We start from the raw sequence: 14,703 nt of genomic DNA on the forward strand, positions 1-14,703 counted from the left end.
ACTGCTTGGTGCATTTTGCATTCCAGACAGACTTTGAGAAATCAAATTGACTTGTTGAGTCAATATCTTATTCTGAGCCAATATGGCATTCAGAGTATCAATCTCAAGAACGCCTTTCTTCTGACTTGTCCCATTGTTCATAGGATTCCTTTCAGAAGTGTACATGAATTGGTTATTTGCAACCATTTCAATTAGCTCTTGAGCTTCTGTAGGCGTCTTCTTCAGATGAAGAGATCCTCCAGCAGAGCTATCCAAAGACATCTTGGATAGTTCAGAGAGACCATCATAGAAAATACCTATGATGCTCCATTCAGAAAGCATGTCTGAGGGACACTTTCTGATTAATTGTTTGTATCTTTCCCAAGCTTCATAGAGGGATTCTCCATCCTTCTGTCTGAAGGTTTGGACTTCCACTCTAAGCTTACTCCATTTTTGAGGTGGAAAGAACTTTGCCAAGAAGGCATTGACTAGCTTTTCCCAAGAGTCCAGGCTGTCTTTAGGTTGTGAGTCCAACCATATTCTAGCTCTGTCTCTTACAGCAAAAGGGAATAGCATCAGTCTGTAGACCTCAGGGTCAACCCCATTAGTCTTGACTGTGTCACAGATTTGCAAGAATTCAGCTAAAAACTGATGAGGATCTTCCATTGGAAGTCCATGGAACTTGCAATTCTGTTGTAGTAGAGAAACCAACTGAGGCTTAAGCTCAAAGTTGTTTGCTCCAATGGCAGGGATAGAGATGCTTCTCCCATAGAAGTCGGGAGTAGGTGCAGTAAAGTCACCCAGCACCTTCCTTGCATTGTTGGCATTGTTGTTATTTTCGGCTGCCATGTCTTCTTCTTCTTTGAAGATTTCTGTTAGGTCCTCTACAGAGAGTTGTGCCTTAGCTTCTCTTAGCTTTCGCTTCAAGGTCCTTTCAGGTTCAGGGTCAGCTTCAACAAGAATGCCTTTGTCTTTGTTCCTGCTCATATGAAAGAGAAGAAAACAAGAAAATATGGAATCCTCTATGTCACAGTATAGAGATTCCTTGAGGTGTCAGAGGAAAAGAAAAATAGAAGAAAGAAGAAGGAGAAGAATTCGAACTTTAATTAGATGGAGTTCGAATTGTGCATTAAGAAGGAGTAGTACTCCATAAATAGAAGGATGTGAGAAGGAGGGAAGAGAATTTTCGAAAATTCAATTGAAAAGATTTTTGAAAACATTTTGAAAAATTGATTGATAATTTTCGAAAATTCAAAGTGAAAAAGAAATCAAGTGATTTTTGAAAAAAAAAATTTGATTGAAAACTTATTTTGAAAAAGATATGATTAAAAAGTCATGATTGAAAAGATATGATTTGAAAACAATTTTAAAAGATATGTTTTGAAAACAATTAAAAAAAAAGATATGATTTTAAAAAATGATGACTTGCCTAACAAGAAAAGATATGATTCAAGCATTAAACCTTTCTCAACAGAAAAGGCAACAATCTTGAGATGTTCAATCAAATCATTAATTGTTAGTAAGTATCTTTGAAAAAGGAAAGAAATTGATTTTGAAAACATTTGATTGAAAAGATATGATTTGAAAAAGATTTGATTTTGAAAAACTTTGAAAACTTGAAAAAAATTGATTTTGAAAACAAAATCTTCCCCCTTTGCCATCCTGGCGTTAAACGCCCAGAATGGTATCCATTCTGGCGTTTAACGCCCAAAATGCACCCTTTTTGGGCGTTAAACGCCCAACCAGGTACCCTGGCTGGCGTTTAAACGCCAGTCTGTCCTTCTTCACTGGGCGTTTTGAACGCCCAGCTTTTTCTGTATAATTCCTCTGCAGTATGTTCTGAATCTTCAATTCTTTGTATTATTGACTTGAAAAGACACAAATTAAAAATATTTTTGGATTTTTAATAATCAAAATGCAACAAGAATCAAATAACAATGCATGCAAGACACCAAACTTAGCAGTTTGTATACTACTGACACTATATGAGACACATAAACACTCAAGTCAAAAGAATTCAAAGATCAGAGTAAGAAATCATCAAGAATTACTTGAAGATCCTTTGAGACACATGAATGAATGTATGCAATTGACACCAAACTTAAGATGAGACACTAGACTCAAGCAAGAAACATCAAATATTTTTGGTTTTTATGATTTTGTGAATTTTTTTGTGATTTTCAAAAATTAAGTGGAAAAAGATATCAAAATTCTTAATGAGAATTCCAGGAATCAGTGCAATGCTAGTCTAAGACTCCGGTCCAGGAATTAGACATGGCTTCACAGCCAGCCAAGCTTTCAAAGAAAGCTTCGGTCCAAAACACTAGACATGGCCAAAGGCCAGCCAAGCCTTAGCAGATCACTGCTCCAAAAGCAAGATTGATAAAAAAAAATCAACAAGCTTCTGTGATGATAAGTTGAAACCTCGGTCCAATGAGATTAGACATGGCTTCTCAGCCAGCCAGATTTCAACAAATCATCATGAAACTCTAGAATTCATCTTCAAGAATTTCGAAAAAAATAAATACCTAATCTAAGCAACAAGATGAACCGTCAGTTGTCCATACACAAACAATCCCCGGCAACGGCGCCAAAAACTTGGTGCACGAAATTGTGATCAATACTTTTCACAGCTCAAATAATCCCTAGTAATGGCTCCAAAGACTTGGTGCACAATACCATGGCATAAGCACAACTTCGCACAACTAACCAGCAAGTGCACTGGGTCGTCCAAGTAATAAACCTTACGTGAGTAAGGGTCGATCCCACAGAGATTGTTGCTATGAAGCAAGCTATGGTCACCTTGTAAATCTCAGTCAGGCAGACTCAAATGGGTATAGATGATGAATAAAGCATAAAGATAAAGATAGAGATACTTATGTATATCATTGGTGAGAGCTTCAGATAAGCGAATGAAGATGCCTTCCCTTCCGTCTCTCTGCTTTCCTACAGTCTTCATCCAATCCTTCTTACTCCTTTCCATGGCAAGCTCATGTAGGGTTTCACCGTTGTCAATGGCTACCTCCCATCCTCTCAGTGAAAATGTTCCCATGCTCTGTCACAGCATATGGCTAATCAGCTGTCGGTTCTCGGTCAGGCCGGAATAAAATCCATCGATCCTTTTGCGTCTGTCACTAACGCCCCGCCTGCTAGGAGTTTGAAGCACGTCACAGTCATTCAATCATTGAATCCTACTCAGAATACCACAGACAAGGTTAGACCTTCCGGATTCTCTTGAATGCCGCCATCAGTTCTCGCCTATACCACGAAGACTCTGATCTCACGGAATGGCTGGCTCGTTTGTCAGGCGAGCACTCAGTTGTCAGGCGATCAACCATGCATCGTGTATCAGGAATCCAAGAGATATTCACTAAGCCTCGGATGCTTGTAGAACAAGAGTGGTTGTCAGTCACTTTTTTCATAAGTGTGAATGGTGATGATCCGTGACAATCATCACCTTCATCAAGTTGAAGAACAAGTGATATCTTGGACAAAGAACAAGCGGAATTGAATAGAGGAACAATAGTAATTGCATTAATACTCGAGGTACAGCAGAGCTCCACACCTTAATCTATGGTGTGTAGAAACTCCACCGTTGAAAATACATAAGAACAAGGTCTAGGCATGGCCGTGAGGCCAGCCTCCCAGTGATCTAAGATAGCATAAAACTCAAAGATAGCTATTAAGATGTCAAATACAATAGTAAAAGGTCCTACTTATAGAAAACTAGTAGCCTAAGGTGTACTAAGATGAGTAAATGACATAAAAATCCACTTCCGGGCCCACTTGGTGTGTGCTTGGGCTGAGCAAATGAAGCTTTTTCGTGTAGAGACTCCTCTTGGAGTTAAACGCCAGCTTTTATGCCAGTTTGGGCGTTTAACTCCCATTTGGGTGCCAGTTCCGGCGTTTAACGCTGGAATTTCTTGAGGTGACTTTGAACGCCGGTTTGGGCCATCAAATCTTGGGCAAAGTATGGACTATCATATATTGCTGGAAAGCCCAGGATGTCTACTTTCCAACGCCGTTGAGAGCGCGCCAATTGGGCTTCTGTAGCTCCAGAAAATCCACTTCGAGTGCAGGGAGGTCAGAATCCAACAGCATCTGCAGTCCTTTTGAGTCTCTGGATCAGATTTTTGCTCAGATCCCTCAATTTCAGCCAGAAAATACCTGAAATCACAGAAAAACACACAAACTCATAGTAAAGTCCAGAAAAGTGAATTTTGATTAAAAACTAATAAAAATATACTAAAAACTAACTAGATCACACTAAAAACATACTAAAAACAATGCCAAAAAGCGTACAAATTATCCGCTCATCACCGACCAAGTCTCCTCCTGTGGATTGTAGCATGTTGTCGCTGAGCTTCATTTTTTGAAATGTGGAGTAGAACAGAACATCAGCACTGCTTCCGGGATCCAAGAGTACTTTTTTTACTAACAGATCCCCTAGCTGAAGGGTGACTACCACAGGGTCGTCCAGATTTTGTATACTGGAGTTGAAGTCGGCGTGTGTGAAAGTGACTTCTAGTTGTTGATTAGTAATTGCTACATCTTGCTGTGGTCCGTTTACCGAGCATATTGCTCTGAACGATCTTTTCCTTGCCGAATTCGAGTATCCTCCACTAGCGTATCCTCCTGAAATGCAATTGATTATACCTCGTGGTCTTTCATATTGGCTTGAAGATGCCTTCTCTTTTCCTCGGTTTTGTTCAGAGAGGTCGGTTGTTGTGGAACTAGGGCCGCGTTTTTGGATGTGACCACCAATGTATTTGTCGAGGTGTCCTTGCCTTGCTAGTCGTTCTAAAAGGTCTTTGGCGACCACGCAGTCATCAGTATTGTGGCCGTGTTTCTGGTGGAAAGCGCAGTACTTCGACTTGTCCACGTTCTTTGCATCTTGGTAGGTACCGGCTTTTCTTGGTGGCTTGATCAGTTTTGAATTCAAGATCTCTTTGATGATGTCTTCTCTCTTAGTGTTAAACTGCGTATAAGAATCAAATCGAGGTGTTAGTTTAAAACTTTTCTTAGTAGTTAAGCTCTTATCATCTTCGCGGAGATGTGACTTGTCAGACTTCCGAGCTTGTCTGAGCTCCTCTATATCAATTTGTCCCTTTGCCTTCTCACGAAATTCTGCTAGAGTCTTCGGCTTGGCTACTGCGATTGTCTCCTGGAACTTTTCGGGTCGAAGGCCACTTTTAATTGCGTGTAGATGGACCTCGGGGTGAAGGTCTGGTATGCTGATTGCCACCTTGGTGAAGCGGGTCATGTAGTCCTTTAAGCTTTCGTTTGGTCCTTGCTTGATAGTATTCAAGTAATCGGAATCGTGCAAGTATATTGCGGATCCGGCGAAATGCTCTTCAAATAACTTCGCCAACTGGTGAAACCGCGAAATGGAACCTGCAAGCAAAGCACACAACCAATCAAGTGCAGGGCCGTCTAAATAATTCGGAAAACAACGACATAAAACTATATCTTATGCACCATTGAAGATCATTATTGATCGGAATTTTTTTAGAAACTTCCTCGGGTCTCCGAGTCCATCATAAGGCGTGAGGGTCAGCGGCAGTGTGAACCTCTTCGGTAGTTCGAAGTTCATCACTTCTTCTGTGAAGGGACCTACAAGGTCGTCGGCCTCTTCTTTTTCATCTTCGGGCTGTTGCTCTTCGCCTCGAGCAGTCTCCGAGACATGAGAAGGTTGGGACTAATGTTCCTCGTCTTCTGCTTGCTGGCGATGAGCAACGTTGTGCTCAATCCGAGCATGATTTAGTTCAGCGATTTGGGCAGCCATTATTTGGTTCTCGTCGGCCATTCGTTGATTAGCTTGTTATAGCTCAGCTACCATTCGCATGAGTTCAGACAGTGAAGGAGGCGGTACGTTAGCCATGGACGCAGATGGAGGTGATGGGACCAAAAGAAAAATATGATTTTCTCGGTCCCACGGTGGGCGCCAATTGATCTTGCTTGGGAAATAGATCGGCTTCAATTCCTCGAAATCAGCCGAGCTATGAGCTGCAAGGTTGAACGTCCGTCTCTTGGAATCCGAGCTTCTTGTGTTCGTTGTTTGTATGAGAGCACGAGCAATACAAAGGGGGTGGAATGTACCTGCAAAGGCACTCCGAAGTTTAAGTCAGTGTGTACTCTAGCTTACTTGTAAGAAAACCTAGGTATCTAGAGACGTTCTACTTCCCTTTTATATGATGAGTTCCTCATCTGTTATATTTCTCGATACTAACGTTCGAGTAATTGATATCGTAACCGACCTTATTTTGTCGTTGGAACGTCGGTTACGATAGAAATATTAATATCGCCGAGTTATGGCTCATAATTCCGAATAGTAACGAAAAATGACGAGCTATATTGTACGTTGATAAATGCTATGGGGCCGAGTTATAATCGTGCAATAATGACGACCATATCACATAGAATAACTCTAACAGACATGAGTTATTTACTTAATTAATAGCAAAATCATATATCAATTCAAATTTCAACATGATTTTCATGCCCATATATAATTGTAATTTTTTTAAGCTGTGGAATTATTTGAGTTTTATAGTTTTCACGATTGAAAAAATATAAGTGTTATTTGATAGCTAGAAAAATGTTTTTTTTTTTAATTTAAAAACAAAATCTCAATAAGCTAAGGCATGTACCTATATATCCTTGGTGAGTTGATAGCTGAATGCAACCACACATGTAAACAATTGCCCAAGCTATAGGCGTATATAGTATAACGTACCAGTAATCCAAATAAACTAATTAATATAAGTACATAAGTGATTGTTATGGTGCGTAAAAAAATAGTGTTTTTATTAAAAAATAAAAAATAAATATTTAATTTAAAAATAAAAAATAATTTTAAATATTTAAAATTTATTATAAAAAATAAATTAGAGTTAAAAAGGACCAGGTGTCCAATGTATGTTATCTGTTTTGTGCCATGTTATATATATCCTCTATATATTAAGAGTTATATCTTCTACCAGGTGGCAACTTATTTGATATACGCAAATAGATAGGTTCTAGTGTGAGATTCAGATATGCATCGTAAAAATGAAGAAAAAAGAGAGTTCTAGCTAGCATGGAACTCAGCATGAAACTCAGATATGTGTGTGAACTGTGATTTGATTACTCCATCAAATTAAATAAAGAAGATTGTTCCTTGCAATTCATCAACTAATAATTTTTCGTAGTGTAATAATAATAAAGGGACAAGTATGATATTCAATTGAACATACAATAGATAAAGACTATTTAATCAGTGAATTGACTACTGGCGTTGCTGATTTCAAAAATGCTCTCTCTGAATGCAGCAACAATTAGCCCTGAACTTGAAAAAAGATCACCAAAAGAGGAGGATCAGATAGAAAGGAGCACAAAGAAAGTAAAAATGAACGGTAAAGAGCTATCGAAAAACACTATGAAGGTTACTCAAGAAGAAGAGGCACCAGAAATTACTATGGAGGAATCAAAAGGTACACCTATGGGAGGGATACAGGTTGATAATATTGCAACAACCAGCATTAAACCTTCCTATAAGGATAGGCTTATGAGTGATGGCTTGGATAAGCTAAACCCGTATGAAATTGTTGAGATGATCACTGAAGATTACATCTCCGATGAAGACCCCATGGAGCATATGGAGAGCCAGCAGACTCCCTTCACTCCCAACCCAGTTATAGATATCTCTCTAGAAGAATATGATGAATGGTGTAGACCATGGAAGCAAGCACTCATCATCAAACCTCTAGGAAAGAATCTGAATCTTCAAACAATAGAGAGATGGATAAATAGGAGATGGTCAAAGAAAGAAGCAGTTCGAGTAATGGATCTTGTGGGGGGTTACTTCCTAGTTCGTTTCTCGAGTCAGGAGGACTATTCTCATGCCTTATTCGAGGGTCCCTGGATGATTGCTGATCACTACCTTTTGGTGCAAAGATGGAGACCCCTGTTTATTCCCCAAGAATGCGAGGTCCAGAAAGTGGCAGTCTGGGTAAGAATACCTAATCTTCCAGCAGAATTGTATAACAGGTATTTTCTATGGAAAGTAGGAAAAATGCTTGGAACAATGTTAAAAGTGGATGAACACACATCTATACACTCAAGGGGTAAATTTGCTCGTATTTGCGTGGAAATTGATTTGAGGAAAAAATTGGTGCCAACATTCACAGCTTTGGGAAAAGAATTCAGGCTTGAATATGAAGGTCTTCACCAAATCTGCTTCAAATGTGGAAGATATGGACACAAGAGTGATGGATGCCCTGAAACAGCAAAGAATGCTACGGAGAACAGCCAAAATCAGACAGCAACGACACATCAGAACGGCCGGAACACCAACGGTGCAGCCGCAGCACAGAACCAGACAACTCGGGAAGACCAGGGTAACCAAATCAGGAAAGATATTAATGGGATGGATCTTCAGGGATTAACAGAATCAGAGGGTAGTAATACTAATAATAGAAACAAACAACAATCAGGAGCCAAAATTTCAGGAATAAAATCTGATATTTATGAGGAAAGTCCTTATGGCCCGTGGATGGTTGTCAAAAAGCCTCCAAGAAGATACAAACAAGGATCAGGAAATATAAATGGAGAGAATAAAAAAGGCAACTTTAATACCAGATTTGACGCTCTACAGGGAGTGGAGGAAGATCAGGCAAGAGAAGAAAGTAAAGGAAACATCAATCAGGCGAGTCAAAAGAGTAGAGTACAAAAGAAAGAGGGGTTTCCTAAAGCAAATCAGTCTCATGACAGACTAGACACCAAAAATCAAAGCAAAAAAGGAGCACAAAAATCAAACCCTCCAAACAAGAACACAAAAGGAAAGGACCTAGAAATTCCCAAAAAACAGAACCAGGATAATCTGATTCCGTGGAGCAATAATCAAAACAAACAGAAAGCTATCATTATTGCGGAAGCCAACCAACACTCACATGAAACTAACAAAAAAGATCAAGAACAAAGACATCAGGAATACTGGAGGCAGTTCAATAGAATGGCCAAGGAAATCTACCTAAGCCACAAAGAAGGAAACTATATTTCTACAAATGGTTTTGGCAATGCAGTATCAGATGCTCTTATTGCGAAAATTATGGGTGGAGGAATTTCAACACAAGGCAATGATTATTCAAAGGATAAACCACCAGAAGATGGGAACATGAGCAGTGAAGCTAATAAAATGGCTATTGATATGTATAAAATTGAAGAATCTGCTATTAATGCAAATGCAGCTGGAAAGGCTGAGGAACCAAAGGACATGGAAGCCTAGACTGACCTTCTCTAAACCAGGGAGTTTTGGTTTTCTATATCTCCATGACTTTAATTTTTTTTTCTTGTTTTATTGTTATCCATGAATATTTTAATTTGGAATTGTCGAGGAGCCTCGGCTAAAGGCTTCAAATCTATTATTAATGACCTTAGGATCAGATATAAAACTGATTTCTGTGTTTTGTTGGAAACCCATGTCTCAGGTTCAAAAGCTGAATCAATTATTAGGAAATTGGGGTTTGACTCTTGGTGCATTAGTGATGCAGAAGGATATTCCGGGGGTATTTGGTGTCTCTAGAAACAAAATTATTGGAATATTAAGCCGTTGCTCATTCATAGACAATTTATTCACCTTGAAGTCCAGTGGCAAAATAGCAATCCTTGGTTCTATACAGCGGTTTATGGAAGTCCAAGGGTGGGAGAACGGAAAGAGCTTTGGACTAAGTTAAAAGATATTGCCACTAATTTAAGTGGTCCTTGGTGCCTAGGAGGGGACTTCAACTCTATTCTCTCCCTAAATGACATAGGAGGATCCTATAACCTATCTCTCGACACTGATAAGTTTAACGATTGTTTAAATTATTGTGATCTTAAAGATTTAGGCTTTATTGGACCCCCTTTCACTTGGCAAAGGGGTAACACAAAGAGAAGACTTGACCGTTTCTTAAGTAACGTTAAGTTTTCTGATGTTTTTTCAGATGTGGGTGTTAAGCACTTACCCAAGCTGAAGTCAGATCACTTGCCCATTTTGTTGGATTTTTGTTTGGCCTACAGGGATAAAGGACCTAAACCTTTCAAATTCCTTGCTCCTTGGGTTTTACATGAAGACTACAACAATTTGGTTAAAAAGAGCTGGTTGGAAGAAAGTGATTTCTTACATAATATAACAGGTTTCATTGAGAAGGCAAAGATATGGAACAAAGAGGTCTTTGGAAACATTTTCAAGAAAAAACAACGCATCCTATCAAGACTGGAAGACATCAACAATAAGCACTCTTTTAATCACAATCCCTTTTTGGATAAATTACAAAAAAAAATTGTGGAAGGAGTATGAGCTCATAGCGATTCAGGAGGAAACATATTGGCAGCAAATGTCTAGATGTGACACCATTCTCTTCGGGGACAAGAACTCAAAATACTTTCACTTAAAAGCTAACGGGAGGAGGAAGAGAAATAGAATAACCTCGCTTAAAAGTGAAGAAGGAGATTGGGTGGAAGATGCAGATACATTAAAAAATTGGGGTGTCGATTTCTTCAAGACTCTTTATTGCTCTGATTTTGTCTCTAATCCTTTTGGTATCTCTAACCAGTTTCCCAGATTGCAAGATAGGGATTATGAAGAAATTGCAAGAGAGGTGACGAACGAGGAAATTAAGAATGCTGTCTTTTCTATGGGAAGCTGGAAGGCACCCGGAAGTGATGGCCTCCCAGCAAAATTTTATCAACAAGCATGGGATGTGGTGGCTACCTCTCTCACAACATGGGTGAAGGGAGTGTTTAGTGAACCAAACAATATTGCAGAAGTTAACAAAACTCTAATTGCCTTAATTCCTAAGATTCCTTCACCGGAAAATTTTGGGCATTTTAGGCCGATTAGTCTTTGTAACGTCTGTTATAAGTTTGTAACTAAAATTATTGCTTCAAGACTGAAAAAATTTATGCCCACACTTATCTCTAACACCCAATCTAGTTTTGTGCCTGGCAGGGTAAGCGCAGATAATATTTTAGTCGCCCAAGAGGTGGTTCACACTATGAGGAACAAAAAGCATGGGAAGGGTTTTATGGCTATAAAAATTGACTTCGAAAAAGCCTATGATAGACTAAATTGGGCGTTCATAATGGACACTCTTAAGGATGCCGGTATACCGGACAATATCATTAAAGTCATCAGCTATTGCATATCAACGACTTTCATGAATATTCTTTGGAATGGCTCTCCTTCAGAAACCTTCAGGCCTACCAGAGGAATACGACAGGGAGACCCCTTATCCCCCTATATTTTTGTTCTTTGTATTGAACGCTTATCTCACTTGATAAATAAATTAATTCATGAAAAACAATGGGAACCTATCATGCTTTCAAGGGGTGGACCTAAAATTTCTCATCTCTGTTTTGCAGATGACCTAGTACTTTTTGCTAAAGCGGATATGAAGCAAGTCCAGATCATCAAGAATGCTCTCTCCCTTTTTTGCGGTTGCTCGGGTCAAAAGGTCAATCTTGGAAAGTCTTGTGTATTCTTCTCTAGTAACGTCAACCATAACACTAGACATCATTTGAGTCAGGAGCTAGGAATCAACCTCACAGTCAACTTGGGAAAGTATTTGGGAGTCCCACTCATTCACGAACGGTGTAACAAACAACACTTTCAGTTTATCATTGACAAGATGCAAAGCAAGCTGTCTAGCTGGAACAGGAAGACTCTCTCTTTAGCAGGAAGATGTACACTCATACAATCGATTCTTGCAACGATTCCAAGCTATTGCATGCAGACCATGAAGATCCCAGCAGCAGTGTGTCAAAAAATTGACAAGATTTGTAAAGACTTTCTATGGGAAAGCAGTGAAGGGGAAAGAAAAATTCACTTGCTAAATTGGGATAATATATGCAAGCCCAAAGAGAAAGGCGGGTTGGGTTTGAGGAAGGCTCAGGATTCAAACTCACTTTTTCTCATGAAACTCGCCTGGAGTCTAATTCACAACAGAGATAAGCTTTGGGTGAAAGTCATGAGAGCCAAATACGGCTGCGGTGAAGATATCTTACCAAAGATTCAACATAGATCAAGTAACTCAAATGCCTGGCTCGGAATTAACAAGGTTTGGGAGAAGTTCAAGACCAATCTCATCTGGAGACTAGGAGATGGGAATAAAGCCCTTTTTTGGAAGGAGCAATGGATCCCTGGGTTTACTAATCTGAAAGAGGTTGCATTAACTAATCTGGAAGAGGACAAACTCAATGAAAAGGTTGTAGACTATGTCAACGAAAATGGAGACTGGGATTGGGAAGCACTAAATCGTGTTCTACCCGAGGAAGTCATAGATATTCTATATACAATCAAAGCTCCTAATTTGCAAATCGGGGAAGACTCCATCAGTTGGATGTCCTGCCCAAATGGCGTGTTCTCAATAAAATCAGCCTATGAAACTTTTTATATTGAAGATGGAGAGGAGCAGTCTCTATACAAACAGATTTGGAAAGCCAAATTACCACAAAGACTTAGATCTTTTTGCTGGCTATTCACTCATGAGGCATTGTTGACAAATCATAAAAGAAGAAGGAGAGGACTTACCGAAGATGGTAACTGCCCAAGATGCCAAGGAGAAGAAGAGACTTTGCTCCATACACTGCGTGATTTCCCTTTTATCCGCACTGTTTGGAACAGCATTGTCAATAGTAGTTTACAACAAGAATTTTTTAGCCTTTCCTATTCAGAATGGCTTAAAAATAACTTGGGTAAACATACTCCAACCCAGAATGGTACTCCGTGGACCATTACCTTCGTGACAACCTGTAACCTAGCTTGGCAATGCAGGAATGAATTAGTGTTTAACAACTTAATTACCCAGAATAATCAGATGCATCACAAGATTCAAAATTTGGCAGAGAACTACAACCACATTCTAGATATCACAGAACATAGTAGAAGAGCACTTCGTCTTACCAGAACAGTTTGGATTGGGTGGAAGCCGCCGGAAAGAGGATGGGCCAAGCTTAACGTTGATGGTTCTGTGTTTCAACCTGATAGCAAAGGAGCAAGCGGAGGCATAATCAGAGATTTCAGAGGACGATTCGTCGCTGGTTTCAGTATGAACATTGGAAAATGTACAATCACTATAGCTGAGCTTTGGAGTTTTTTTTATAGGAATGAAATTAGCAGTAGATTTGCATATCCCCTACCTGGAAGTTGAATCTGACTCGAGCTGTGCTATTAATCTCATCCGAAGTACCGCGGCTGAGACTCACATTGGAGCTTCCCTAGTGAGATCGATCAAGGAGTTGCTGACAAAACCACAGAAGGTGGTGATTCGGCACATCTTCAAAGAGGCGAATCAATGTGCCGATGCTTTAGCCAAATATGGGCAAGGAATGGAAAAAGGAATTACCTTGTTTGAAGAAGTCCCAGCTATGATGGTGCTCTTGGTGGAAGCTGATGAGCGTGGAGTGGAGTTCTGCAGAACTACCCCTGTTTAGTGTGTTTTTTGTTTTTGGGCTTTAAGCCCGTTTAAGATAAAAAAAAAAGGGACAAGTATGATTTTGGTCCCTAACGTAGGGGTCGAAAATTTATTTCGTTTCCAGTCTTTTTCGTTACAAAATGGTCCCCAAAATTTCAGTTTGTTTCAAAATCGTTTTTCGGACAAAAATACCCCTCTCATTCTTTCCCAAATCAACCAAAAGCAAAGCTGAACCCAGAAGCTAAACCTAAAAGCTGAAGCAGATAAGAAGCAGAAGCAAAAACAACACCAATAAACTCAGAATTTAAAAAATCATCATCATAAAAACTCATAAAATCATCATCTGAACTCAAACAAACAACAATAAAAGAAGAACAACAATAACAAAAGAACAACAAGAACCCAGAACTCAAAATTATCGTCGTTGTTAAAACTCAGAACCCAAAATCAGATAAACGAAAACCCATAACTCAGAACTCAGAAAAATCAATTGATAATGGAATAAGAAGAACAACAACAATACAGAAACTAAATTGATAATCATAAGCATGCAGAAGCAGCAGAAACCACAAAAAACCAGAAACCAGAAACTGGCAAGGAGCAGCGACACCAGCGGCCGAGCGAGGAGGAGGAACAGAAACGGCGACCGGCGCACGACATCCACCCCTCGCGGATCTGCTGGCGCCGACGTCGAGCCAGGAAGAGGAGCAGCGGCAACATCTGGCGGTGAGATCCAGCGGAGATAATGAGGAGCAGCAGTGGTGGCGGCAACGAAGAGCGGCGGCGGCGAGGATCCTTCCCCTTCCCCCTCTTCTTCCCGAAACCCCCTCCCCATCTTCTCCCTTCGTGTTCCCTTCCCCCTTTCCTCGAGGAGCAGAGCAGCGGCGGTGGTTATGAAGACCGGTGGCGGCGGCGAGGACCCTTCTCCTTCCTCCTCTTCCTCCTGATCCCCCCTCCCCTCTTCTCCCTTTGCGTTCCCTTTCCCCTTTCTACTTTACGCTTTAAGAAGAAGAAGAAGAAGCGGCGGGCGGCGGGCAGCGGTGCGGCGGCATGACTTCTCCTTTCTCTCTCCTCTCCACCCTCTCCGAGGACAAAATAAATTTTCGACATCTACATTAGGGACCAAAATCATACTTATCCCTAATAATAAACGAATACAGTTACTCATCCCTTTTGGAATAATATAACATATTCTAGACATACTCGTCAAACTAATTAAAGGCCGAGAGAAAAAAAAAAACACATCATGTTCTGCATTTAACATAAGCATGTTCCACCTGCCTTTAATTTG

General features: G+C 40.0%; 1 protein-coding gene and 1 non-coding gene across 2 annotated transcripts; both read left to right on the forward strand.

The window, feature by feature from the left end:
• Positions 1–315: 315 nt before the first annotated feature.
• Positions 316–423, forward strand: LOC130972224 (small nucleolar RNA R71). The gene has a single exon (XR_009083417.1). It is a non-coding gene; the product is annotated as a small nucleolar RNA R71 (small nucleolar RNA).
• Positions 424–9,437: 9,014 nt separating this feature from the next.
• Positions 9,438–13,431, forward strand: LOC130966983 (uncharacterized). Its single transcript, XM_057891803.1, has 5 exons — positions 9,438–9,524; positions 9,608–9,878; positions 9,942–10,168; positions 10,290–13,044; positions 13,103–13,431. Exons 1-5 carry the CDS (start codon positions 9,438–9,440, stop codon positions 13,429–13,431), a joined length of 3,669 nt encoding a protein of 1,222 aa, XP_057747786.1.
• Positions 13,432–14,703: the final 1,272 nt, after the last annotated feature.

Source organism: Arachis stenosperma, chromosome 3, assembly GCF_014773155.1.
Source record: "Arachis stenosperma cultivar V10309 chromosome 3, arast.V10309.gnm1.PFL2, whole genome shotgun sequence".
Taxonomy (NCBI): Eukaryota; Viridiplantae; Streptophyta; class Magnoliopsida; order Fabales; family Fabaceae; genus Arachis; species Arachis stenosperma.